We start from the raw sequence: 22,507 nt of genomic DNA, 5'->3' as shown, positions 1-22,507 counted from the left end.
GTTGGGGTCTGGGTTTTGTTCCTGCCCAGACCCTGGCATCCCACCCCACCGTGTGTGTGTGTGCGTGATGATGATGCTGTGGGAGGGGGACTCTGCTTGGAATTAAAAGTTTGCATTGGGTCCCCACATCTATTTCTTCTTTATGAGCCACCCGATTGGGGTGAGAGGGTGATGCCAAGCTGAGGATATCATGGGCACAAGGGTTCAGTGGGGGGCACAGATGGTTGGAGGAGGTGGAGAGACGCACACTCTGCCCTTCCCCTGCCCTGGGCCACAAAAGCAGGGGCTGGTCTAGCAGGTCCTGGCTACCTCCTGTCCTTCAGGGGCAGTGTGATGGCAGCTCAGAGAAGGGGGCCAAGACTCACACTCCCCCGTATGAGAGCCAGCTAGGCAGGAAGGCTGCTCTGCCCTCTCTGGATGCCCTAAATGCTCGCCTTGGCAGTCAAGCTCTTCACCATCTGCTATGCTTACACCCATCAAGGCCAAAGACACAGTTCACTGGGGAGACCAGACACACAGAAAAGGCCAACAGAATCTGGGTAGGTGGTGAGCTGACTGTCGAAGATCAGGCAGGGAAAACAGGAATGGAGGAGGGATGGGTGAACTCTCACAGGAACAAGGTCACGTGGAGGCCAAAGGAGGAGAGATCATTTGGTCTTGGTTGACTTGGCAAGGCCTCCCAGGGGCAGTAGACATGGACTGGCATGTGGCAGTGGGTGGAGGGAGTGAAGATTTGGTTGGAAGATCAGAAGAAGGACTTTGGTGTGGATGCTTGGAGCAAGGGAAGGGCTGGCCTCACCTGGCTGGGACAGAACCTAGGTGTGGGCACGTGAAGAGGTATGTAGTCAGAAGGACCAGGTGAGTTGCAGTGTGAACCTAAGAAGAGCTGGGACCTGAATCAAGTCTCCCACCCCAGGGACCCTTCGGCTGAAACAAAAGCGGAGTGGGTAAGAATCACTGAAATGGGACGATCATTTTAAATTAGGAGTTCTCTTACGTGCATACTGTTACGTCCTTTCAACAACCTGCAAGGTCAGCAGCACAGATCATTTCAATACTTTCAGCAAATAAGGAGATTGTGGAGTAGAGAGATTTCATCTGAAGCCTGAAGCTACATGCAACTGAGTGGCAAATGGAGACCGACAGCCAAGTTCCTTGACTGTGAACCCAGGACTTTCCCATCATATACAGTTGCCTCTCAAGGGGCAGCAGAAAGGGAGGGGCATGGTCTCCACCCCAGTACCGGGTATGAGGCATTCAGTGAATGTTTGAAGGGCTTACCCTGTTCCAGCATTAGGGGTACAGTGGTGGCAAGGCCAGCACCCCAGTGTCCACAGAGCTCCCAGGCTGTTGAGCAACAAGGGGCACTGAGGTAGTGTGTGATCACAGTTCACTGGGAAATACTTATGTGGGGGCATATTGGGTGATAAGTCGTAAAGCATTTAAGTTCCTGGGATTTTGAGTGACCCAAAGTGGAGCTCTGTCCCTAAAGCGAAACCTTAGTGGGAGAGTCAGTGCCTTCTCTCCAGGACACACACATGCACACGCACATGCACATGAGCACACACGAACACACAACACCTGGATGATTATACGGTCCAGTGGTTTCCAAACCTTTATAGAAGCAAACCTTTTTTAAAAATTAGATCCTACTATTAGTAATTGGAATACATTTATAAGTTGGACTTTACAGTTATTATGGAAATGAGAAGCTATGAAGAATAAAAAATGAGCTTTGATGAATAAAAAATTTTAAGTCAGGGTTATATATGACAATTGGCCTTTTAGTATATGCAGGACCTAATATATTGTATTTGGTTGCACCTACGGAGAACATCCTAATTCACACAGACAAGTAGTTACCAAAATTGCTGTGGTTTAAAAACGTGCACAAATGCGTTCGCATCCCTCCCACTGAGCAGCAGCGTCTGGGCCCCTCACTCCTAAATCTTAGTGACTTGCCCATTTACAATTTTCCCGGGTGTGCCCCGAACACGAGAGGCCCACCTTCTGCGTCTTTCCTTGGTGACGTCCGAAGAGCAAACTGTAGCCAGCTGCCGCTTCCTCTGTGGGATGTCTGGACCGACGGTGTGTCCACCACAGCAATAAGCTGCAGGTGAAATGAGGTGGAATAATATACTGTATTTAACTTAAGACGTCATTAAGTCTTCGGATCCGGCCTGGACTTCACACTCGCACACCCCAGGGACGGCACGGTTCAGGGCTCGGCAGCTCCAAGTGGCCAGCGGCTGCCGCGTTGGGCGTCGAGAGACTTGCGGAACCCACAAGCCTCGTTCCTTCAGGAAAATCTCCCGGGTCCCACTCGCCTCCTCGAAGGGTCGCTCGCTGCTGCCACCTGGCTGCCTAAAGGGCCCCGGCGGGACCTGAGATGGCTCCTCGCCGGGAACGCTCGGCGCCCGCGTCCGCGGCCTCCAGGGCCTCTGCTAGCGCTCGCTAAAGACCCAGGGCGGGGGCTCCGGGGGGCGGGGCGGGCCGGGGCGGGCCCCGCCTCCCCCGCACGCCTCCGGCCGCCCTCCGCCGGGAGCTCCGCCGCCGCCGCCGCCGCCGCCGCCGCCGCCGCCCGGAGCCGCCGGAGCCGGCCGGGCCGGGCCGCCATCATGCTGAGCCGGCTCGGGGCGCTGCTGCAGGAGGCCGTGGGGGCGGTGAGGCCGGGCCGGGGCCGGAAGGGCGGCGCGAGCGGGGAGGAGCCGACCGGCGGGCGGGCGCGGGGACCCCTACCCAGGCCGCGGCGCCGTCCCGGGCCTCCTCGCCGCGTCGCGCCCTCCCGCACAGCCCTGCTGGCCCAGGGGCTGCTTCCTGTCGTTCTCGTGCCCAGCTCCTCCCCGGTCGTGCCAGGCCCTATCGCTTCTCCCCAGTTGCGTGCTGGTTATTTTTCCTGCGCCCCAGTCGCGTCCGGTTCCCACGCCTCTGGGCTGGAGAACTCCCTTATCCCCAGTAGTTTCTTCCCCGAGTTCGCCCGCAGCCCCTTCCCCCCGCCCGCCTGCCGGCCCCGGCCCCGCGCTCCTCCCGTCCTCGTCGTCACTTGTGCTTAACAAACCGCCGCGCCCCCCTCGGTGGAGCCCCCCGACCGCTCCACGCCCTTAGGCGCCGCGGGCGCGCCCACCCCGGCTTGGGAGGTTGGGGCCCGGGCTGGCCGAGACCCCAGGAAGGGTACACACGCCGTGCAGGGGTCGGTGGGCTCCTAGCCCCGGAAACAGCCTTCCGCGGGGAACAAGCACAGTTTCCTAAATGTTACCACACTACAGCAGCCCCCGCCGGCCGAACCTTGAGTCAGGAGAGGCCCCCGTAGTGGGGCCGCTGCGTGGGGAAGAGGAGTGTGTCATTTTGCCATTTTCTGCTGGGGTCGAAGGCTGGTCAGAGGCAGCCCACCGCTGCTCACTTCATTCAGCAAGGTGAAAGTGCGGTTTAGACACGGTATGCGGAATGCCTCTACTTAGAGTAACCCTGCCAAGAATCTGTAAAGTTAATTCTTTTGTCTCGTAGTGTAAACCCTCCTCTAATTGGTCAGGTCGGTTTATGAGATTTTTCTCAGGAGGAACCACCTTGGGTTCCACCCCAAGTCTCCGCCTTCAGCCCCCAGCCTGCCCTCCCTGCTGCCCACCTTCAGAGAGGCTCAACATGCTCTCGCCTCCCCTCCTTCCCGTCCCCATTCAAAACAGCTGTCATCTTAGGAAGTGATCTGACTCAGGGAGGGCTGCATACAAGAGGCGAGTGGATGGGACAGAGCCGACCTTAGCCCTGAGAAGTGAATTCCTAGTGCTTCCAGTGTGGGAATTTCAGCGTCACTGGCTAGAGGAGGTATTGGTGATCAAGGGCAATATTTTTAGGTAGGGGGTCTTCTTAGGCTGCTCAGTATACAACATACAGAGGATGCCCTAGACATTTGTCTGACCTCCTGTAACCATCAGGAGAGATGAGAACCCTTCTCCCACCCCTCAGTTTGGTGTAGGTCCTCTGCGCGACTGGATCACCAGGATAAGACCCCAGCAAATGGCGTGACTCCTTGTTTGTGGAGGAAGAGGGCTCTTTCCTGCCCCCTTCTGAGAGAATGGCAGTTGTTATGGTTCTTTTAAAAAATATTACCCTCAGAAAGAAATCATTTGGTACAATTTGTTTTGGTCTGGAGTCATAATAGAGTCAGTCCAAGATTATCCCCTTTGCTTTCGGCCTCTCTCGGGCCAACCTGTGCTCCCCTGGTTCTCCTGTTCTTACTGAAGTGTTCTTTTTTGGTTTAAGCCCAGCTTAAGGTTTTAGGAGGCTATAAATGAATTTTGATGCTAGGTGAGACCCCATCACAGAATTGTGAGGTAATTGTAGTGCTGGTCAAGGGTCGGAAGGCTTCCCAAGAGACAGGGAACTATGGAAAGGCCCTCTTGAGTTTGCTGAGATACTCAGTAAATATTCATGAGTAGCTTTTATGCACAGCGCCCTCTCGGGACAGGCAGAGATAGAAGCACAAGCCTGGCTCTCCGGCTCAGCCTAGTAGAAGAGATGGCGGCTAGCCCAACAATAACAGGGTCACATATAAGGTGATAAGGTGCAGACACTCCACGTGGATGGTGTGTTTGGAAGGACTGTGGAAGGTGCCACTCCAGTAAGGGTTGTGGCCGCCACAGCTTACCTCTGAAAGATGACAAGATTGCCTGGGCAGTCAAGGATTGCAGGGCATGCTTCAAGGCCCCTGACCGGTACTGCTCCCTCTCCTGCTGCAGGGCCTTCTGAGCACGTTCCTGCCTTCATTTCCTACACACAACTGCCAGCTGGCTCTTCCTAATACACCACTCACAGATGTCATCAACCTGTTCCCCACTGCCTGCAGAAAAAATTAGCCTGACTTCTTGGCTTGGCATTCAAAGCCCTGTACACCAGTCAGTCCATCCTTGCCCCAGAATATTTTATAGAGTTCCTTCTGCAGGAAATGTCTTTCCTTCATATTTAGTTGTTAAAAGTGGACCCAATTCTTCAAGTTTTAGTTCCAGCATAACCTCAGTAAAGCCTTCTCTGTTCCAGCCTGTGAGAAGTGACCCCCCTCTTTTCCCAGAGGTCGCGTTCCACCCCTCTTTGTTCTCACGCTCTTCCTGTAGTTGAGTCATTCAACACAATTTTATATTCTCCATGGCACTTGATCTTACACATCTTTGTATTGCTTGTAACATCTACCATGGTGTCTTGTAGATTGTAGGCACTCAAAAGATACTGAATGAACAGTTTAAGAAGTACACACTCAGTTCTGTTGTACAGAAAGCATGAGGTTAGAGAGAGATGTGTCCCGGAATCCTGGAGAGGGCTCTGTGGAGCTGGTGGCCCTTAGCTGGACCTTTGAGTATAGGGGATGCAGAGCCTCCTGGGCAGAGGACTGGCCTGAGTGAAGACTAGTGGTAGAAAGGAGCACCTGTGGGTAGGGACTATATGATAATGTATCTTTCTCCTACAAACATTTACACTGCGAGGATAGAGAAGAAATGCCCTTCTTTGGAGAAGTTTTTAAGGAAAGTGGTAGTGATCAGTCTAAGGCCATTTCCAGCCAGGGTGTGGAGATGAAGAAGGTACTTCTGGAAGGGGCAGGTTTAGGGCTTGCCCACAGCAGAATCAGAATCCCCCAGGTCCATAGCGGGAGCTGGAGGAGGTGCAGATGGGAGCAGAGCTAAGGGGGAGTTAGGGGTACCCTGCGTGTGGCCTTGGACAAATGATGCAAGCACATTATCAGTGAGGCACTTTCTCAGTAGGCAGTGTTACCCTTCTGGCTGAACTGAACTGAGCCTGCTGTGGCCTTGAACACGGATGCGGGCAGATCCCAGATGAGAGGGACTGGAAAGCTTTGTGCCGTGTTTGCCATCTGTATCATTTTGGGTGCTTTCCGGTTTTCCTCTAGGTACTTCTGTTGTAGTATAACCATGTTGTACTGAAATGATCTTTTCTTGTGTCTGTTCCCCCACCAATGTGCTTATTTTCTCCGGGACAAGGACTATGCCATCATGACATGTAGCAGGAGTTCAGCGTTGCCAGGAGGGAGCCAGAGGGGCTCTGGGGAGCAAGGCCAGGAGATTGTTGACAAGATAGGAAACAGTTTGGATGTGTGCTGGAGAACATGTGTTACTGGTCCCTTTGAGAGCTTGGGTCCTGGTACCTCCTCCCAGCGCTAGCACCCCCCCGACAATTAGTAGATGGTGGAGTGTCAGTCCTGATGAGCACTGGTGGTGGTGGAGCCTGCGATGTCTGTGGCAGCCACTTAGGTTGTGTCTCTGCTCTCTCCGCAGCGGGAGCCCAGCATTGACCTGCTGGAGGCCTTTGTGGAGCACTGGAAGGGCATCACGAACTATTACATTGAAAGCACAGGTGGGGCCTGGTCTCCCCAAGCCCGGGGACCCCTGCAGGGAGTGGGGATATAGATGTGGGCAGGTCACCATGCAACTCAGAGATGCAGGTATCCCGGGAAGATGACATTTACTGCTTAGGAGTTTAGACTGGGAGCTGGCCCCACTCTGACCTTCAGAGAGAGGAGCTGTGTAAGGTGGGAGTGGGGACAAGAAGCTGGTAGTCTCACTGGCCTGACTGTGTAAGGTAAGGTGGAGCTTTCTACGTCCTGGTTCAGACTGGGGTTTGATTCCAGCCTATACCTTTCCTAAAGACTTTTTTCCCAGCCTGAGCCGGCCCTAGAAATCAAAAAAGTGGCCTTTGGACACTCTGAAGGGCTCCTGAGCATTCTCTTAGACCAGCTTCCTCAATCTCGGCCCTGCTGACATTTGGGCGGATTCACTCTGTGTTGTGGGGGCTGTGGGGTGCATTTTAGGGTGTTTAGCAGCAATTCGATGCCAGTAACCCCCACTCCCCACCCTGCCCCATTGTAATAACCATAAATGTCTCTCTAAATACTCCAGACACTGCCAGATGTCCTCTGGGAGCCAGATCACCCCCAGTTGGTGATGTCTGCTTTAAATTGAAGATTTCTTTTTTTAAAGTGAGATATAACTGACATATAACATTGTATTCATTTCAGGTATACAACCTACTGATGCAATGTATGTGTCTATCCTGAAATGACCCCCACAATAAGCCTCGTTAACAACCAGTGCAACACAGAGTTAATGCATTTTGTTTTCTTGTTATGGGGATTTTTAAGATCTACTCTCTTAGCAACTTTCAAATATACAATACAGTTATCATTTACTCTAGTTACCATGCTCTACATGACATCCCCAGGACTTGTTTATTTGTAACTGGAAGTTTGTACCTTTTAGGCTGAAGATGTCATCACAAGGGGCCCCATCTAGTAGGACAGTAGGAAGAGATCCAGAATTGACTTGGGTCCCCCTGGGTCTTCACCTGGACCCAGTCTTAATTTCCAGAATGATCCCTAGATCTGAGGTGCAGGGGTGGGTGAGCTGCCTTGCTCAAGAGTCTATGCTTTCAAGGAAAGCTAGGGGGTGCTCCAAGGCCAGTCCCAAAGTGGCAAAACTTTAAAAAAGCACTCGGCCCTCTGGGCCGCTGACTGAGACAGCCCGCAAACCAGCCTCTCCATCAGGACCTGGGCACGTGGAGCGGGTCCAAGCCCAAAGGCATGGTCACCCGCGCATTCTTTTTCTCGTTGTAAAAATAGAGTATTGCCCTCTGTGAGCATAAAAGGGGCATAAACAGGCCACAGGAGGTTATCTGTTGGGAAGCTGCTAGAAGACAGCTTCTAAGTTATGCGACAGAGACACTAAGCCCAGAGCTGGCCTGCTGCTCCTCGCAGCATATCCTTCTGTGGGCCCTGGGTGGGAAGAAATGATGCCGCCTCCCTCTAGCAAAGTGCAGGGCATGCAAATATCCTCGGTCTGAGGGCTTCATCCTGGGCCTCTTCCAGGCAATCTTCTGTCTTTTTAAATGTAGAGGCATCAACTGTAAACTTCCCTTTCCTCTGGTCTTTGAAGTAAACTATTGACTTGGCCTCAGTGTGGCCCTCGGGCCGACCTCATCTCACCAAAGTGACCCTCTTCACCCTCGTTTCTTGAATTGCCATTAGATGAAAATACCCCCGCCAAGAAAACAGATATTCCCTGGCGGCTGAAGCAGATGCTGGACATCCTGGTGTACGAGGAGAGGCAGCAGGCGGCTGGTGAGGCCGGGCCCTGCCTGGAGTACCTGCTGCAGCACAAGCTCCTGGAGACCCTGTGCACGCTGGGCAAGGCCGAGGTGGGCAGCCCCGGGGAGCTGCGGACTCTCCCCACCAGGGGCCCTGGGTCCCAGGCTCTCCTTGGGAGGGGGCGAGCTCGGGGTTGGGGTGCTGAGGCCGCCTGGCCTAGCGCGTCATACGCCTCTGGCTTTGGGCCCCTCGTCTACTCGCTCTTGTCCAGATGAGGAAACATTTCTTCCTCCAGCCTGCGTTTGTTCAGCAAAAGTGTACTGAGGACCAGCCACACACCAGGCTGGGCCCTGGGCACTGGAGACCCAGTAGTGGTTAAACAGACAAAACTCCTAGTAGGGGAGGGAGTTCATCAAGGAGCTGGCATATAGCACATTCAACAATGACAAGGTTTGGGAAAGATAAAGCGGGAGAGGGATTGGCAACACAGACCAGCCGGGTTCAAACAGTGATGGAAGGAGGCTTGTGGGGAAGGTGCCCTTGGAGCAGTGATGGGATGGGGGAAGGAGGAGCACGCCAGGCTCAGCTCTACTCCCTGCCCGCAGTACCCCCCAGGCATGCGGCAGCAGGTGCTTCAGTTCTTCAGCAGGGTTCTGGCCCAGGTGCAGCACCCCCTCCTGCATTACCTCCACGTCCACAGGCCTGTGCAGGTGAGGGGCCAAGCAGCCAAGGGTTGTCCAGGGTGACGCCCCTCTCCTCCCTACCAGCCCATTCCCCCATGTTTCTATCCTGCTGCCCTTCCAGAAGCTTCTCCGACTTGATGGAACAGGTCCTGGATCCCTCACAGAGAAGGAGGAGGTGCAGTTCACCACCGTCCTCTGCTCCAAGATCCAGCAGGATCCAGCCCTGCTCACCTACATCCTGGAAGTGAGCAACTCCATGGGGAACAGGAGCGGGAGGGCCCGGACCCTTGGACAAGCCCCCAGGCCCTGCTGAGGAAGCAGAGAGTGGAGCAGGCACCCAGGGGGGCAGTCGGCAGCTTCCCCTGCAGCTCCAAACTCAGACCCCAACAGCCAGCACCTCTTGGGGAGGGCACAACACGGAATGTCTGCATCACCAGCTGGCCTCTCCCGACCTCCTCTGCAGGGCAGAAAGACTGTCAGTAGGAAGAAGGCCTCCAGAGAGCCCACCACCCTGCCTAGAGAGGCAGCCAGCATCAAAGACAAGGAGCACCCCCAGAGCAAGGCTCCCGACAGGGGTCCCTGTGGAGCCCAGGCCTTGACTACCCAGCTGCCTGACAGGACTGAGGAGCTGGATGGAGAGACTGGGGAGAGCAGCCTGGTCACCACCCTGGTCGGGCTGTGCAAGAGCAAGGTGCTGGCTGCAGAGCTGGAGTGGGCAGGGACTGGGCGACCAATCCCTGGGAGGGGACTCGGAGATCCAGATACGTGGAGCTGACGCTGTACCCCATCCCCTAGAAAGGTCGAGTGGCCCTGAAGGCCCAGGAGAACCTGCTGCTCCTGGTAAGCGTGGCTTCCCAGGCAGCTGCCACCCACCTGGTGCAGAGCAGCCCTTGCTGCCCTGCGATTGTTGAGCGCCTTTGCCAGCTGTACCAGTCCATGCCCACCTTCCTGGACCCCGCAGACATCGCCGCTTTGGGGAGCATCAGCTGGAGGTAGGCTAGCCTACGTCATCAGAGGCCAGAAGCCCTGCCTGTCCTCCTGGTAGCCAGCTCCTCTTGTTCTCCGGGAGGGGACAGAGGCCCCTGCTGGCTGTCCTCCTCCTTGAGGGCCTTCTCACCCGCCAGGAAAACGTCACTTTAGCTTTTGCCCAGAGTCCGCAGTAGAACTGCCCCCCGCCCCACCTCCCAGAAAAGGGCCCAGCTCCCGGACACCCCTGAGGAAGGCCTCACGACTCCTCCTTGCTCCCCCTCAGGTTACCCAGTGCCCCAGCTGATGAGGCTTCCTTCCCTGGCAAGGAAACCTTGGCTGCCTTCTTGGGCTGGTTTGATTACTGCGGCCACCTCATCACAGAGGCGCACAAGGTGAGCAGAGGCGGGCTTAGACAAGGCTCTGCAGGGGCCCCTGCCTCACGCTGCTCCCTGGGCTGTCTCCACCTTGAGGACTAAGTGGTCTCTTGGGAGCTGGGCAGGGCCCCAGGTGAGCAGGGCCCCTGCCTGTGCAAAGACAGTTACTTCTCAGTGGGAAGGTGCCTGTGGAGGTGAAACTATGTTTGAGACCTGCCCTTGGTGCCCAGGTGCTTGCAGATGCTTTAGCCAAGGCTGTGGTTGAGAAGTTCTTCGTGGGGATTCTGCAGCCACAGCTCCTGCACGTGTAAGTCCATGACTGGGTCCCTCACACATGGGCACATGGCCGTGGTCTCCCACCCCACCGAGCCCCTCCCTGTCCCTAAGGCCAGGAACCTCCTTGGCCAGAGTCAGATGAGTCTGGGCTCCATGGTTCCTATTTGCCGGGCCTGCCCCCTGACACGCAGGCGGCTCAGCACCACCTCAGGAAGGAAGGGGGGTAATCAGAGAAACATTAGCTGGAGCTGTGGGAACACCAGGAAGGAACTGGGCTTTCCCCACCTCTCATGGCTGGCTCCTTCCCTGGCCTGCTCTCTCCCCGTAGGTCTGAGCAGAGCGTCCTGACCTCCACGGCCCTGCTCACGGCCATGCTGCACCAGCTTCGCTCCCCTCCCCTGCTGCGAGAGGCCGTGGCTTTCCTCATGGGCGCGGGTCAGCAGCCTGCAGCCCCCGAGGGCAGCCCCCACACCCTGTGTGCTCACCTCATCCGCCACTGCAACCACCTTTCTGATGAGGTGAGGTGGGAGGGGCCTCCGCCTGCTCCCCGCCCTCCCCCCCACCGCAAGGGGTTTCCTGACAGGAGCTGCTTCCCATTTTCATTAGCTCTCCAGATGGTACTACTTTTGAGGTACTGAAACCCCTCCCTTCGCCACCAGAAACAGTGACACAGTGATTGGCAGCCAGACTGTCTCACAGTAATTTTCTGCGATCACGTACTTGTGATGGCACTTGACATTTGGCAAACGACTTTATGTTCATCTGGCTTGTTTGAGGCTTACTACCGCTCTGTGAGCTAGGTGAGGCTGATACTCTGTTTTTTCAGACATGGAAACTGAGGCACAGAGACGCCAGCTGGCTTACCTGATACGGAATATCAAATTAGTATCAGCCAGACTCTGGTTCCCACGCCAACACCCATCCACTTCACCCAAAACCTTCTCCCTTAGCCCCCCGCCCCCACCCCCTCAACAGTGGCCTCTCCAGGGGGGACTTAGCTTATCTGGGAGAGCAGTTTCCAGACACTCGTAGAAGCTGGGAGGGGAATGGGCACCCTGCTGACCCTTTCTCGCCCCAGATCAGCATCGTCACACTGCGGCTGTTTGAGGAGCTGCTCCAGAAGCCCCACGAGCAGATCGTCCATGGCCTGATTCTGTGCAACCTCGAAGGCCGCCTCTATGTGGCCCGGGGCTCGCCTGAGCCCGAGAGCTATGAGGACACTCTGTGAGTGAGCACTGGTGCCTCCTGACCCAGCGTGCCCCGGAGACCCCAAAGTCATTCACTGGTGGCCCCCTTGTCTGCCCCGGTCACAGAGACCTGGAGGAAGATCCCTACTTCACGGACGGCTTCCTGGACTCTGGCTTCCAGCCATCTGCAAAGCCTCCCCCAGCCCCTGTCACCAACTCAGATGGCAAGACAGCCGTGACTGAGATTGTCAACAGGTAGGGAGCAGGGCCACTCGAGTTCGGTTCATCTCAGGCCGAGGCCCTGATGGGTGCGGCGGGAGGGAGTGTTCCCTTGGGGCTGAGGTGAGCGGTGAGAGCAGGCAGCCCAGGCACGGCCCCTCCACACCCAGGGTACTGTCTCTCAGTTTCCTCTGCCTGGTTCCTGAGGAAGCCAAGACCTCGGCTTTCTTGGAGGAGACCGGATATGACACATACGTTCATGATGCTTATGGACTGGTGAGTGTGGAGGCCTCTGCCAGTGCCCTTCTCATCCTGCGCTGCGGTGGGGTTGATGAGCTCTGCCTTCTTGTGTCACCTGCCCCGGGTGCTCCCTGCTTTAGCTGAGGCCTGAGCTGCCCTCCCTTTGTGGCTCCCTCTGTCCAGGTGTGTCCTGGCCTTGGGGCCCACCTCTTCAACGCTACCTCCTGTTTCAGTTCCAGGAGTGCAGTTCCCGAGTTGCCCCTTGGGGCTGGCCCCCGGGTCCCTCACCCTTGGACCCCCATGAGCCCGATCAGCCTTTCTTTGAGGGTCACTTTCTCCAAATGCTGTTTGACCGTATAGCCCGGATTTTGGAACAGGTAGCCAGCAGGGCTGGGCCTGGCCACAGGGCAAGGGTCCTTGGGAGGATGCCAGGAGGCGCCTCGAGTCCTTCGGGAGGGTAGGGCTTGGCTTCAGTTCTTCAGGTCCACCCGCCCTCACCTTTCCCCAGGCGGGAAGCCCCATCTCGCCTCTGCTCCACACGCCCTAACATGTCTGGTCCTCAGCCCCAGGGAATCCATGACACACATGCATCACATGACCCCCACCCCCGCACACGTTCACACTGGCCGGGCGCCTTGCTGGGGGAGTGCAAAAAGGCTCACCCTCACTGCCAACCCTCAGCTTGTCCACCGTGTTCCCTACAGCCATACAGCCTGAACCTGCAAGTGACCTCAGTCCTGTCCCGGCTCGCCCTCTTCCCCCACCCCCTGATCCATGAGTACCTCCTGGATCCCTACATCAACCTGGCCCCTGGCTGCAGGAGCCTGTTCTCTGTGCTCGTCAGGGTAAGGATGCCTGGGCCAAGGAGTGCTGGGGGCAGCGAGGGAAGGGAACGGGGCAGCAGGATTGGGCATCCTTGCCAGCTCCAGGGGAAAGCATAGGTCCACGTCCACCCATGGTGTGGTAGAGCAGGGGACCCTGCATGAGTGTCACTGGTCCCCACCTCAAGTCCTCTCTTGTTCCCATGCTAGGTGATCGGGGACTTGATGCAGAGAATTCAGAGGGTACCCCAGTTCCCAGGCCAACTGCTCCTGGTACGCAAGCAGCTGATGGGTCAGGTCCCTGGAGAGCAGTAAGTAACCGAGGGAAGTCGGAGTGCTTCAGGGTGGGGCAGGTGCCAGGTGGGGTCAGAGGAGGGCCTGTTGCTGAGCCCTGACCTCAGAGGTGTCTGCCACTGGGTTGTGCCTCACGGACCCTGGGATGTCACACTGGGCGTGCCGCAGTGACCCCCATCCCGTCTCCCTCAGGCTGGACCACCAAATCCTCCCCCAGGGCATAGTGGTCCTTGAGGAATTCTGCAAGGAGCTGGCTGCCATTGCTTTTGTCAAGTTTCCTCCACACGGTCCTCAGCTGCGCCTCTCCCCGCCCCCAGAAGGACATGTCTGAGCCCAGAGTGTGACCGGAGGGAAGACTCCTATCCCCACCTCTGCCCAAGAGCTGCCTCCCACCTGGCACTGCTGCCACCACTCTCCTCCGGGTGGGGGCCTGGCCCTCTCTGTATCCCAGGGATCTCTCCCTCTGGAGGCCTGGACTTCCGCTCCCAGGTCAACTCAGATCTTAGCTTGTTGACTACACCAGACTGGGCTTCAGAGAGTGGGTCTCCAAGGTACCAGAAGCCAAGCAGCAAGAGATGGCCTCTTAGCATGGTGTCCCCAGAGCCCTGTCAGGGTGGTGGTGGGGATGCTGGGGACCAGGTGAGCACCCAGACCCTCGCGCTCGTGCCTGCCACCTGGCTCTTTGGGCCACCTGTGGCCAGGCCATGACCTGCGACTCAGTTCCAGAGGCAGGAGGGGAAGTGGGCTGGCGGTGCCAAGGCGGGTGCTGTGTGGGCCACAGAGAAGGAGGAGCAGGGGCTCCGTCTCTGCCCCACTTGGTGCCATAGATGCTGCTGAGACTTGACATTCATTCTCCTGCCGTCTTGGCTGAACTGCTGGGGAGGAGCAGTGGCCGGCAGGGTTAGCCCCCTTTTCCCTCCCGGCCCTGCTGGAGACTATTGCAAAATCCCAACCACCTCATGGCAAATGCCCAAAGCATGCTCCGCACCCAGGCGGGGGCAGCTGCTAATGAGAACTTTGATGCAACTGTAGCCAGGGCGGGAGAGCCTGGGGAGCGGGGGCTGGGTGCCAGGCTCCAGCTCCAGCTGGTCTCTCTCTCTGGCGCCTTCTAAACCCGTCTCAGCAGGTCCACACCACCTGGGCAGAGGGGCTCCGAGGCTGGGGGAGGCCAGGCCTCACCCTCGGTGTGCTGCCCAGTGCTCTGCACAGAATACTCTTCCAGGGCAGCAGGGAGCTCAGGGTGCAGGTAAGGCCAGCATGCCCACCTGACTGCAGGCCCCCAGAGCCTGGAGGGGAGGGGCTGGGTTCCGGCAGCCAGTCAAGGTGTTCTCCCTGCATGCCCTCCCAGGCTGGGGCTGCCACCCCGCCCCGGCCGACTGTGTCTCGACCTGCAGGAACACACAGGTGGCGCCAGGCATTACCTCAGCACAGGACTACAGTTGTTGGCTTTGCTCCTGGGCAAGGAGGAGCAGGCCAGAGCCCTTTTTGCTTCCTTTTCCTGCCCATCTGCTTCTAGAAGCTGGCCACAGGTTGCCAAGAGGTGACATGAAAGAGGAGAAAACTCGGTGACCTCTCCTTCTGCATTCCCCCAAGCTGGGGAGGATTTAACTGCTGCTCTGAAGGATCCCATTCATGTGCGTGCATGTGGCTGCGCACGTGGCTGTCACTGTGGGGTGGGGGAGCAGAGCTCAGGGAGAAAACTGGGTCTGGACTCTTGGCATCAGAAAGTGTTCCAGCTTCCAGGAGTCACACACTCCCCTCCTTGATGTACTTGGGCATTCCTACAGAGAACACAGCAATAAATGGTGTGGTTGCGTGGACACAGTGCCTGTCCTCCACCCTTTGTGTCCTTCTGCCCAGTGCTCCACTGCTAACTTGGGCCCATCTTCCTCCCCAAGGAGGACAAATTAAATTTCTCTCCCAGCACTGGAGGGGTTGTGTAAAACAGGCTCTGGCAGTGCAAATCTGATGTTCCTCAGTGCCTGCCAGGAGCCAGCCTCTCTCTTGGCCAAGCAGCACTATTTCTGCTCGGCTTACCTATGGCTGAGAGCCAGCCAGCCAGCCCCGGAAACACTGAGGGAACGGACCGACTGGAGCATCTGTATGGAAGTCATTTTGGGCATTTATGTTGTGAGTGGTATGACTGCTTTAGTGGTAAACAGTGGGCCTGATCATTTTTAAACTGTCCCTAAATATGTGTGTGTGCAGCTTCTGAGGGGTAACCAAGAGTATTCCAGGGCAGGGCAAGCTGAACACTCAAGAGAGCTGATCCCTGGTTCTCACTTCCGGGGTGTTAGAATCACTTGGGTTGCTTTTTAAAATACTAGTACCCTGGCCCCACCCTCCACCGGTTAAATCAGTATCTCTGGGGGTGGGCCCAGAGTTTTTAAAGCTCTCCAGCAGATTCTAATGAAAACTACTATAGGCTGAATAATGGGAGTAAAGATAATTGCCCTTTGACATGGATATGGACTGGTGGGTCCCCAACACTGACAGTGAACTGGAGTGAAAGGATTTAGTTCGCTATTTGGGAGGTGTCTGTCCTCAGAACAAGGAGTCCTACTAGCCTGAGGCCAGAGGGCCACAGCGGCCAAGAGGCAGAGAGGTGGCTGGAAGGGCCTTTGAGGCTGCCCCGGCCCTTCAGGGCCAGACTGCAGACATCTCAGAAGGGGAGCCCAGTCCAGTTCCCTGCTCAGAATCAGCAGTCTGTCCATTACATGAGGTGAACAACACACGCTTATTTTCTTTGTTCATTTCCTCTGGTTTACCCTTAAGTTTTAGTAAAGTTTAAAAAAAAAAAATCATTCCTAACCATGATTCAGCTGGGCTGAGGGGAAATGAAGAAAGGATTTTGGTTTGGCTTGGGCTGGAGTGGTAAAAAGTCAAGAGGCAGGAGCCAGGGAGCGGGCGGGGGGATGCGCAGAGGGATCACCAGAGACGCCCTGGGGGAAAGAAGCTGAGGCAGGGGCAGCTTTCCCAGCTCCTGACCCGCATGACGCTTCCAGCCTTGGAGGGGACGAGGTCGCCTCTGCCGGGCAGGATGAAGAGCGCCCCGGAGCGCCCAAGGAAGGCTGTGGGGACAGCAGGAGCCGGCCTGCCCATCCCGACGGTTCAGCTTGCTGTCTGGGAAGCCCGGGCGGCTGTTGGTAGGATAAGGGGAGGGGCTTCTCTTTTGTGGGCAGCTCCCTCTTTGGCTCCCTTCCCCCAACAGAAACATTTAGGCAAAGTAAGCAACACCTGTTTACTCAGCAAGCAACTTGGACTGACCTCCCCCAGCAGCTCCTCCATGTTCTAAGTGCCTGAGACTGGATGTGGGTGGGCCTTTTCGGAGGCGGGATCAGAAAACGGCGAACAGATGCCATCTTAAGTTCAGAAAGTAGTCACATCCCCTAAGGTAGTAGCGCTTTCACTGTGCCCTCAGAGCCTCTAGGTCCTTGAGCTCTGGACTCCCGGACTGGTTAAAGGCGCTGTTCCTTTGGTGCAGTGTAGGGACCTGCTCCACAGCAAGGAGAGAGGGAAGCCCTCAGAACCAGGGGAACTGCCCTGCTCCCAGGGCAACAAGATCCCAGATTGCCACCCTGCTCCTGCTTCCCTCAGAGTGGAGGGAAGTGCAGATGCCCAGCTCCTTGCCCACTGACGGTGCCGTCCTATCTGTTGATCGGGATGACAGATGATTCCTGAAGCCTCTGCAAGAGCTGGCTTTGTAGATCTTCCTCCACCACCTTCCACCAAAAAAAGTTCTCACCCCGAACTTTCGGAGGCTCATTTTGCAGACCCGGGTTCCGAAAAGCCACTGTCACCAACACATTCAGACAGATTCCATCCATCTGGTCTTTGCCCAGGTGCTGCAGTCCAAGCAACCCCTTGGTCTCCACTGCCAAGTGGTGCAGGGTCAGACACTCCTGTAACAGCCGCAGGACGGCCATCTTGATGCCCCCCCGCTGCTCCATGGAAGTGAAGCCGCAGACAGTGATGGGCAAGTGAGGCATCCCCACTGTGCCCACCAACACCCACACTGTCTGGATACTGGTAAAGGTGGCCACGAGCCGCTGGCAAACCAGACCGCAGGGAAGCTCTTGGGGCAGAACGAGAGGGTGCCTGGCTCGCTGGCGGTACTGAGCAGCTAGCCCTACCAGGTGCAGAATGTCATGCGCTCGCAGCGGAGTGGGCAGAGAGTTTCGCGGGAACCAGCCAGCCTGCAAAGACTCTGCATCTGCCTCCTTGGAAGTCTTGAGAATTCCACCTGTAAGAGATGGAAGGATGGGGTAGGGGAAAGGGTCTATGTTACAGGAAGCTGGCCTGGCAGAGTAAATCACCACCCAGGCCTTCTAGCCCTGACCCAGGGGGCCCCAAGTCAAATCCTCAGGCTGGAATCTGGAGATGCCAGGCTTGTACCAGCCAGAATAGGGGTTCATCTCACCTGATGACAAGCCAGGGGAAAGATGTCAACTGCCCCCTGCCTATACTGCTACCAGGTGGGCTGTACCTGTAGGATGAGCAAGGAACACAAAGCGGATCCAGGAGGGGCCCCGCTCCTCCACAGAGAGCAGCGTCAGTGGCTCGCAGTTCAGCCCGGCTTCCTCCTTCACCTCCCGTTGCAGCGCCTCCACGATGGTCTCCCCGGGCTCCATTCTCCCTGCAGGCAGGTACCACGACCCACGACACTCTTTCTTGGCCTCCTGGATCAGTAGCACCTCATCCTGAGGGGAGAAACAGGGTCCTCACCCCCACCACAGCCCACCGGGAGCTCCAGAGGAACAGCGCAGCCAGCAGCCTTCCCCCGCCCTGGAGCTGAATCGCATCTCCCATACAGTTGGTACCTAACACCCCCTTTACTCGTGGACACCCTCAAACTGTTGAGCTCTCCAGGGAACTGGCCCTTGTGTGGCTGGGGGTTGCAGCTGTCTCTGCAATTCAGACTTCCACTTCAGAAAGGGCAGAGAGTCCTGTGAGCTGCTTTGGGGCTGGGGATTAGGGCCCCCAGTAAGGGTTGCCATGTATCCTGCACTGATTGGTGCCTGCACATGTCACTGTATCTCTCACCTCACCAGCTGGTGTTACAGCATCTTGTACAGGGATCAGCACCAATATGAGCATCACAGGGGGTCGGAAGTCTACGAGTGTAAGCTTGGGCTGTGCCATTACTGTCCAACGGGACCCAAGGGAGATATCTGGAGCACTGGACAGATCTTTAAGACAGCCCACTCCGCGGTGGGCACTGTGTCAGATTCTAGAGTAAAGAAAGGAATAAGATAGCCCTCCCTCCAGGAACTGAGGCCTAGTGAGATGAAATAGGCTCCTGAGCCTCAGTTCCCTCTTCTGTACATGGGGACAATCGCAGAACCGGGTCGCACAGGCTCAGATATAAGTTTGAGAGTGCTTTGCAAAACTGGGAGACGCCACACGCAAAGATGGTCCTCTATCACCACAGGGGCTGAGGCGCGCTCCGGTGCCTGGGCTGCAGCCGGAGGGCGGGCGCTCACCTGCTCGTTGAGGAACACGGCCAGCACCACGTAGCAGACGTTCTTCCGCAGCCGCACGAGCGCCGGCGACTCCCCGGAGGGCCCCGAGTCCCAGTTCTGCACGCGCAGCCCCCGACCCCCCAGGACCGCCGCCAGCGCCCCCGCCAGGCCTTCTGCGGCCATCGGGACCGCAGGCGGCGGGCCGCCGCGCAGAGCGGCCGAGCCGGGCGGGGTGGGACGGGGTGGGACGCGATGGGCCTGCGCGCCGGCGCCCCGCCCCCGCCCCCTGAGGACCGGGCCGGCGAGAGAGCTAATGCGGAAGCGCAGGCGAGCCCTGGCCGCTGATAGGCTGTGCGGCACCTGGGCCTGCGCGTGTGGGCTGGCCCGCGCCGCTCACCTCGGGGGCGGGGGCAGGCCGTCAGCAGGCCGGTCGCCTGCAGGGGCAGTGGGGACTGCTGCCGGCGTTGGCTTCCCTTGCGGGCTTTCTCCTCCTGTCTTTCTCATTCTCTCTCTCCCTCCCGGTCCTCTCTAGCCGCCAGCCTCCCTAATTCCTCTGGTGCGCACTTATCGGCGCAAATTCTTTCCATGACGTCATCCTGTCTGTACGGTGCGGAGCGCTGCAGCTGCCAGCGACAGTGACGTCATGAGGCCGGTGATGTCACGGCAGCCCGGGGCCCTGGCAGGACCTTTTGTCCACCTTTTGTTAAACATACCGTGGCATACTGAAATGGTCACTTCCCAAATAACCTTTCTTCATTAAAAAGTGCATGTCACCGCAAGGAGGGAGACTTGAGCTCCTGCGGTGGAGGAGGACCCAATCTGGTGGGGGAGGTGGGTGTAGACGTATAAAAAAAAAAATGCTGATCCGTGGATGTTTTGTTGCCCTTGTCTAGCTTGGATTAATACTTAGTCTATAGGCCCAGACCCGATCATCTACACTTGCCTTCTTACAGCACTAACTTATGCTTTCTTTCTATCTTTATCTTGTATCTACCTACCACTTAAGCATTTTATTTAAAATAAAATAAGGGAGAAATGTGGGATTCACATATAAATCAAGTAAAAAATCAAATGAATAATCATTAAAAAAACTGTTGAGGGGTGTGAGCCAGTGGTAAGTGATTGGTTAGGGCAGCAGATTTGGAAGGAGCAGCGTTGGGATGGGATCAGCCTGCCAGACCCCTGTCCACCGCATTTCCCATTAAGTTCAGGGCCTCTGCAGACTGGGAGCCCTGTGACAGCCAGGCCAGTCCTGCTCTGGCATCTTTGTTGCCCCCGCACCTGGCTCATGCTACTTGATGCGCTTGAGAGCAGGGTATGGATGGTTCAGGCGACCTGCGTCCCTCCCAGACCGACCTTCCCTCAGAGCTTCCTTTAGCCTCTCCTCAGGACAGGGAAGCAAGGTCAGCTGGAGCAAAATTGTGAGGCCAGCCAAGTCCAGGCCTTTGTCCCCAGTTAGGTCTCTCCTCTCCCTCCTGCTGGCTTTGTTCACCTCCCTTTTGGAGAATGGTGGATAGGTGGAACAAAGTCTGGCCTTGGAACCAGATGTCTAGCCACTGCTTAGTGCCTGGCTCTATGCCCCTGGGTAAGTTGTTGGCCTCAGTTCCTCATCTGTAGAATAGACTTATAAGAGCTTTTCCTTCTCAGGGTTGTTGGGAAGGTGATATGTCATGGGAAGAGCCCTGTGGACTGCCCAGCACTACCACCATCAGCAGGCAGCCCAATCCTCCACCCTGGGCCTCCTGGCCACAGTGCCTGTGCTACCACACAAAGGCTCACTTTGATGAGATGTGCCTGAGGCTGCCATGAAACCAGACTTAACTCTCAGGAATCCAGCCACACCAGATTGTCCTCCTTAGGCCCTTCTCACATTCTGAATTGACTGCAAGTTCCCTGGAGGCAGGACCCTGTAGTAGACTGTGCGGTATCCCCACTGGGTCCACAATCTTTTGAGCACTTGGTGAACACTGCTGCCTCCAGCCCTATCCAAGACTTCTCAATTTCCAAACAACTGATCTTGTAGGGCCACGAGTCAGGCCCCTGGGACTGCAGAGCAGCCTGCCAGCATACTGGCTGTGTGTGTGTGTCCATTGGTTTTCCCATCTGTGAACTGGGGACAGTGTTGGTCCCAGAAGCCTTTCTGCCTCCCAGGGATGATTTGAGAAAGAGTGAGGTCATGTCTGGGCAGGGCTCTGAGAGCCTCAGAGTCAGCCTATGATAAACACCAGACCGCCTAATTGCCTGGAAGAGCAAAGACTGCAGCAAACCGCAGCTCCACTCCCCACATCATCACTGGGAAAGGCACTCCTCTCCTGTTAAGTGGACCTAATCACCCCTGTGGTAAAAAGCACATGAGACAACATGATGCCCCTTGTAAACTATGAAGGGCCACAGGTGGAGGGAGGGCCCTCACAGAAAGACTCATCCAGGCATTGGGAGGAAGGGAGGAAGGGAACGCACAACAGCCGGAGGCAGGAGAGGCCCTGAGACAGAGCAGAATAGCTGAGGGAGAGAGTTCTAGAAACCTCCAGAACCAGACACAAACGTCTCCTTCAGTTTACCCTGAGTCCTCCATGCCCGCAAGGGAAGAGCGCTGGCTGGCAGGGATGTCCAGGCAGCTTGGTGGAGAAGGGTGGCCAAGCGGTAGACCACGCAGTGTGGCACCGGAAAGCACCATAGGAGCAAAGCCTGGGCCAGCCGTTTCAAGGAGTGAGGACACACGGGTTTGTGAGCATGTGTGCCGGAAGGCAGTGTAGGCAATCTCGAAAACTGGAACGGATGGGCAGGCAGAGTGGGGCAAGGGTGTGCCTGAGTTTGAGTCATTTTCAGGGTAGCAAACACACAAAGTTGGAAAGGTAAGGATGGTAGCCCAGGGAGGAGGGCTGACTCGAGCCAGCACTTGGCCACAGGAGGTTGCCGAGCAACCTTGGGGGAGCCACATCCCCCTCTAGGCCATATGTGAGATGCAGCCATAGGTGTAATGCAGAAGCAGAAAAAGGACATTGGTGGATGATTGGTGAAATCCCAGTGAAGTCTGCCTAGCTGATAGTTTTGTATTGGTACCAATCTGAGTTCTCATCATTGTCATGGTTATTTAATGTTAACATGAGAGGAGGTGGATGAAGGGTGATTAGGAACTTTACTATTTTTGTGAATTGTAAATCTATAATCATGTCAGAATAAAAAGTCCAAACAATGTACTTTATAAGAAAAAAGGAAAAGAACATTGGATAACACCCAGAGGTCACTTGCAGCTCTGAGGGTTGTGAGTCTGTGCTATCTGGGCCAGCGACAGGAACCTGAGCAGAAGGTTGGGGATGCCTGGAGAAGCAGAGGCCAAGGGCAGGGCCAGACGGGGCTGAGCCAGCGGATCCTCCGTGAGGAAGGGGGCCGCTGTTTGCCCCAGGCTGTCTCCATGTCAATCTCCACCTGGACTGGCTTCATTGCCAGGGCTGGTCCGGGAACATTTGGTCCGCTTGCTGTTTGCAAGAAGTCAAAGCCAATATACCCTTCAGGGTGCTGTGACCTACCATGCAAGGGAGGGCAGTGGAGGGTCTGCTGGGGGGAGAGAGGCCCCATGATTGGCCATCCCTGTCTTCCCACAGGAAGGCCCCCAGGTTTGGGGCTCTAGGATGACATCAGGACACTACCGTATAAGGGGAAGGTAAGGATGGTCACTCAGGGCACCTGGAATAAGATGAGCTATAAAGTGCCTGAAGGGGAGGTGGAGGGACAGAAGAGAGCAAGCTCAGCTGCATGGGCCAATAAGCACTAAAACTGTCACATAAATGCGGGAGCTCTAGTCAGGAACCCTGGTTCAAATCCCAGTTCTGCAACTAAAATTGCCATGACTTTGGGTGACTCAACCCAAGCCTGCCTGTTCCCTCTTCTATAAAATG

General features: G+C 56.4%; 2 protein-coding genes across 7 annotated transcripts; one reads left to right on the top strand and one right to left on the bottom strand.

Annotated features, from left to right (window-relative positions):
• The first annotated feature begins 2,276 nt into the window (after positions 1-2,276).
• Positions 2,277-14,966, top strand: FHIP2B (FHF complex subunit HOOK interacting protein 2B). Of its 4 annotated transcripts, XR_008992981.1 has the most exons (18): positions 2,277-2,663; positions 6,279-6,357; positions 8,024-8,193; positions 8,689-8,793; positions 8,888-9,010; positions 9,230-9,457; positions 9,562-9,758; positions 10,019-10,127; positions 10,340-10,416; positions 10,714-10,903; positions 11,464-11,609; positions 11,699-11,827; positions 11,977-12,067; positions 12,265-12,408; positions 12,736-12,876; positions 13,063-13,163; positions 13,339-14,392; positions 14,663-14,966. XR_008992981.1 is itself a non-coding variant. In XM_036889002.2 (17 exons), the coding sequence occupies exons 1-17, from the start codon at positions 2,619-2,621 to the stop codon at positions 13,475-13,477; spliced, it is 2,214 nt and encodes a 737-aa protein (XP_036744897.2). In that variant the 5' UTR covers positions 2,277-2,618; the 3' UTR covers positions 13,478-14,966. The 4 variants fall into 4 exon arrangements, 3 of the variants coding, with proteins under 3 accessions (XP_036744897.2, XP_036744898.2, XP_036744899.2); XM_036889002.2 differs by having other exon boundaries at positions 13,339-14,966; XM_036889004.2 differs by lacking the exon at positions 2,277-2,663 and adding an exon at positions 3,397-3,435 and having other exon boundaries at positions 13,339-14,966.
• Positions 14,967-16,373: 1,407 nt separating this feature from the next.
• On the bottom strand, positions 16,374-19,106 carry NUDT18 (nudix hydrolase 18). 3 transcript variants are annotated; one of them, XM_057489926.1, is made up of 4 exons: positions 18,630-18,769; positions 18,190-18,376; positions 17,633-17,825; positions 16,374-17,389 (listed from the first exon to the last, which is right to left on the bottom strand). In XM_057489926.1, exons 2-4 carry the CDS (start codon positions 18,286-18,288, stop codon positions 16,794-16,796), a joined length of 888 nt encoding a protein of 295 aa, XP_057345909.1. In that variant the 5' UTR covers positions 18,289-18,376; positions 18,630-18,769; the 3' UTR covers positions 16,374-16,793. The 3 variants fall into 3 exon arrangements, with proteins under 3 accessions (XP_057345909.1, XP_036744989.1, XP_036744988.1); XM_036889094.2 differs by lacking the exon at positions 18,190-18,376 and having other exon boundaries at positions 18,630-19,106; XM_036889093.2 differs by lacking the exon at positions 18,190-18,376 and having other exon boundaries at positions 17,633-17,846; positions 18,630-19,097.
• Positions 19,107-22,507: the final 3,401 nt, after the last annotated feature.

The sequence above is a fragment of the Manis pentadactyla genome, chromosome 1 (genome assembly GCF_030020395.1).
Source record: "Manis pentadactyla isolate mManPen7 chromosome 1, mManPen7.hap1, whole genome shotgun sequence".
NCBI lineage: Eukaryota > Metazoa > Chordata > Mammalia > Pholidota > Manidae > Manis > Manis pentadactyla.
Note: the sequence above shows the minus strand (reverse complement) of the source record. Positions and strands in the feature narration are given on the sequence as shown.

What these genes read in the sequence shown, in the direction of transcription:
- FHIP2B (XM_036889002.2), top strand. Translation starts at nt 2,619, where the DNA reads ATGCTGAGCCGGCTCGGGGCGCTGCTGCAGGAGGCCGTGGGGGCG. An exon ending in TGCAGGAGGCCGTGGGGGCG is followed by an intron (nt 2,664 to 6,278) that starts GTGAGGCCGGGC and finishes CTCTCTCCGCAG; the next exon opens with CGGGAGCCCAGCATTGACCT. An exon ending in ACGTCCACAGGCCTGTGCAG is followed by an intron (nt 8,794 to 8,887) that starts GTGAGGGGCCAA and finishes CTGCCCTTCCAG; the next exon opens with AAGCTTCTCCGACTTGATGG.
- NUDT18 (XM_036889093.2), bottom strand. Translation starts at nt 18,791, where the DNA reads ATGGCCGCAGAAGGCCTGGCGGGGGCGCTGGCGGCGGTCCTGGGGGGT. An exon ending in CCGTGTTCCTCAACGAGCAG is followed by an intron (nt 17,847 to 18,629) that starts GTGAGCGCCCGC and finishes TTCTCCCCTCAG; the next exon opens with GATGAGGTGCTACTGATCCA. An exon ending in GTTCCTTGCTCATCCTACAG is followed by an intron (nt 17,390 to 17,632) that starts GTACAGCCCACC and finishes CATCTCTTACAG; the next exon opens with GTGGAATTCTCAAGACTTCC.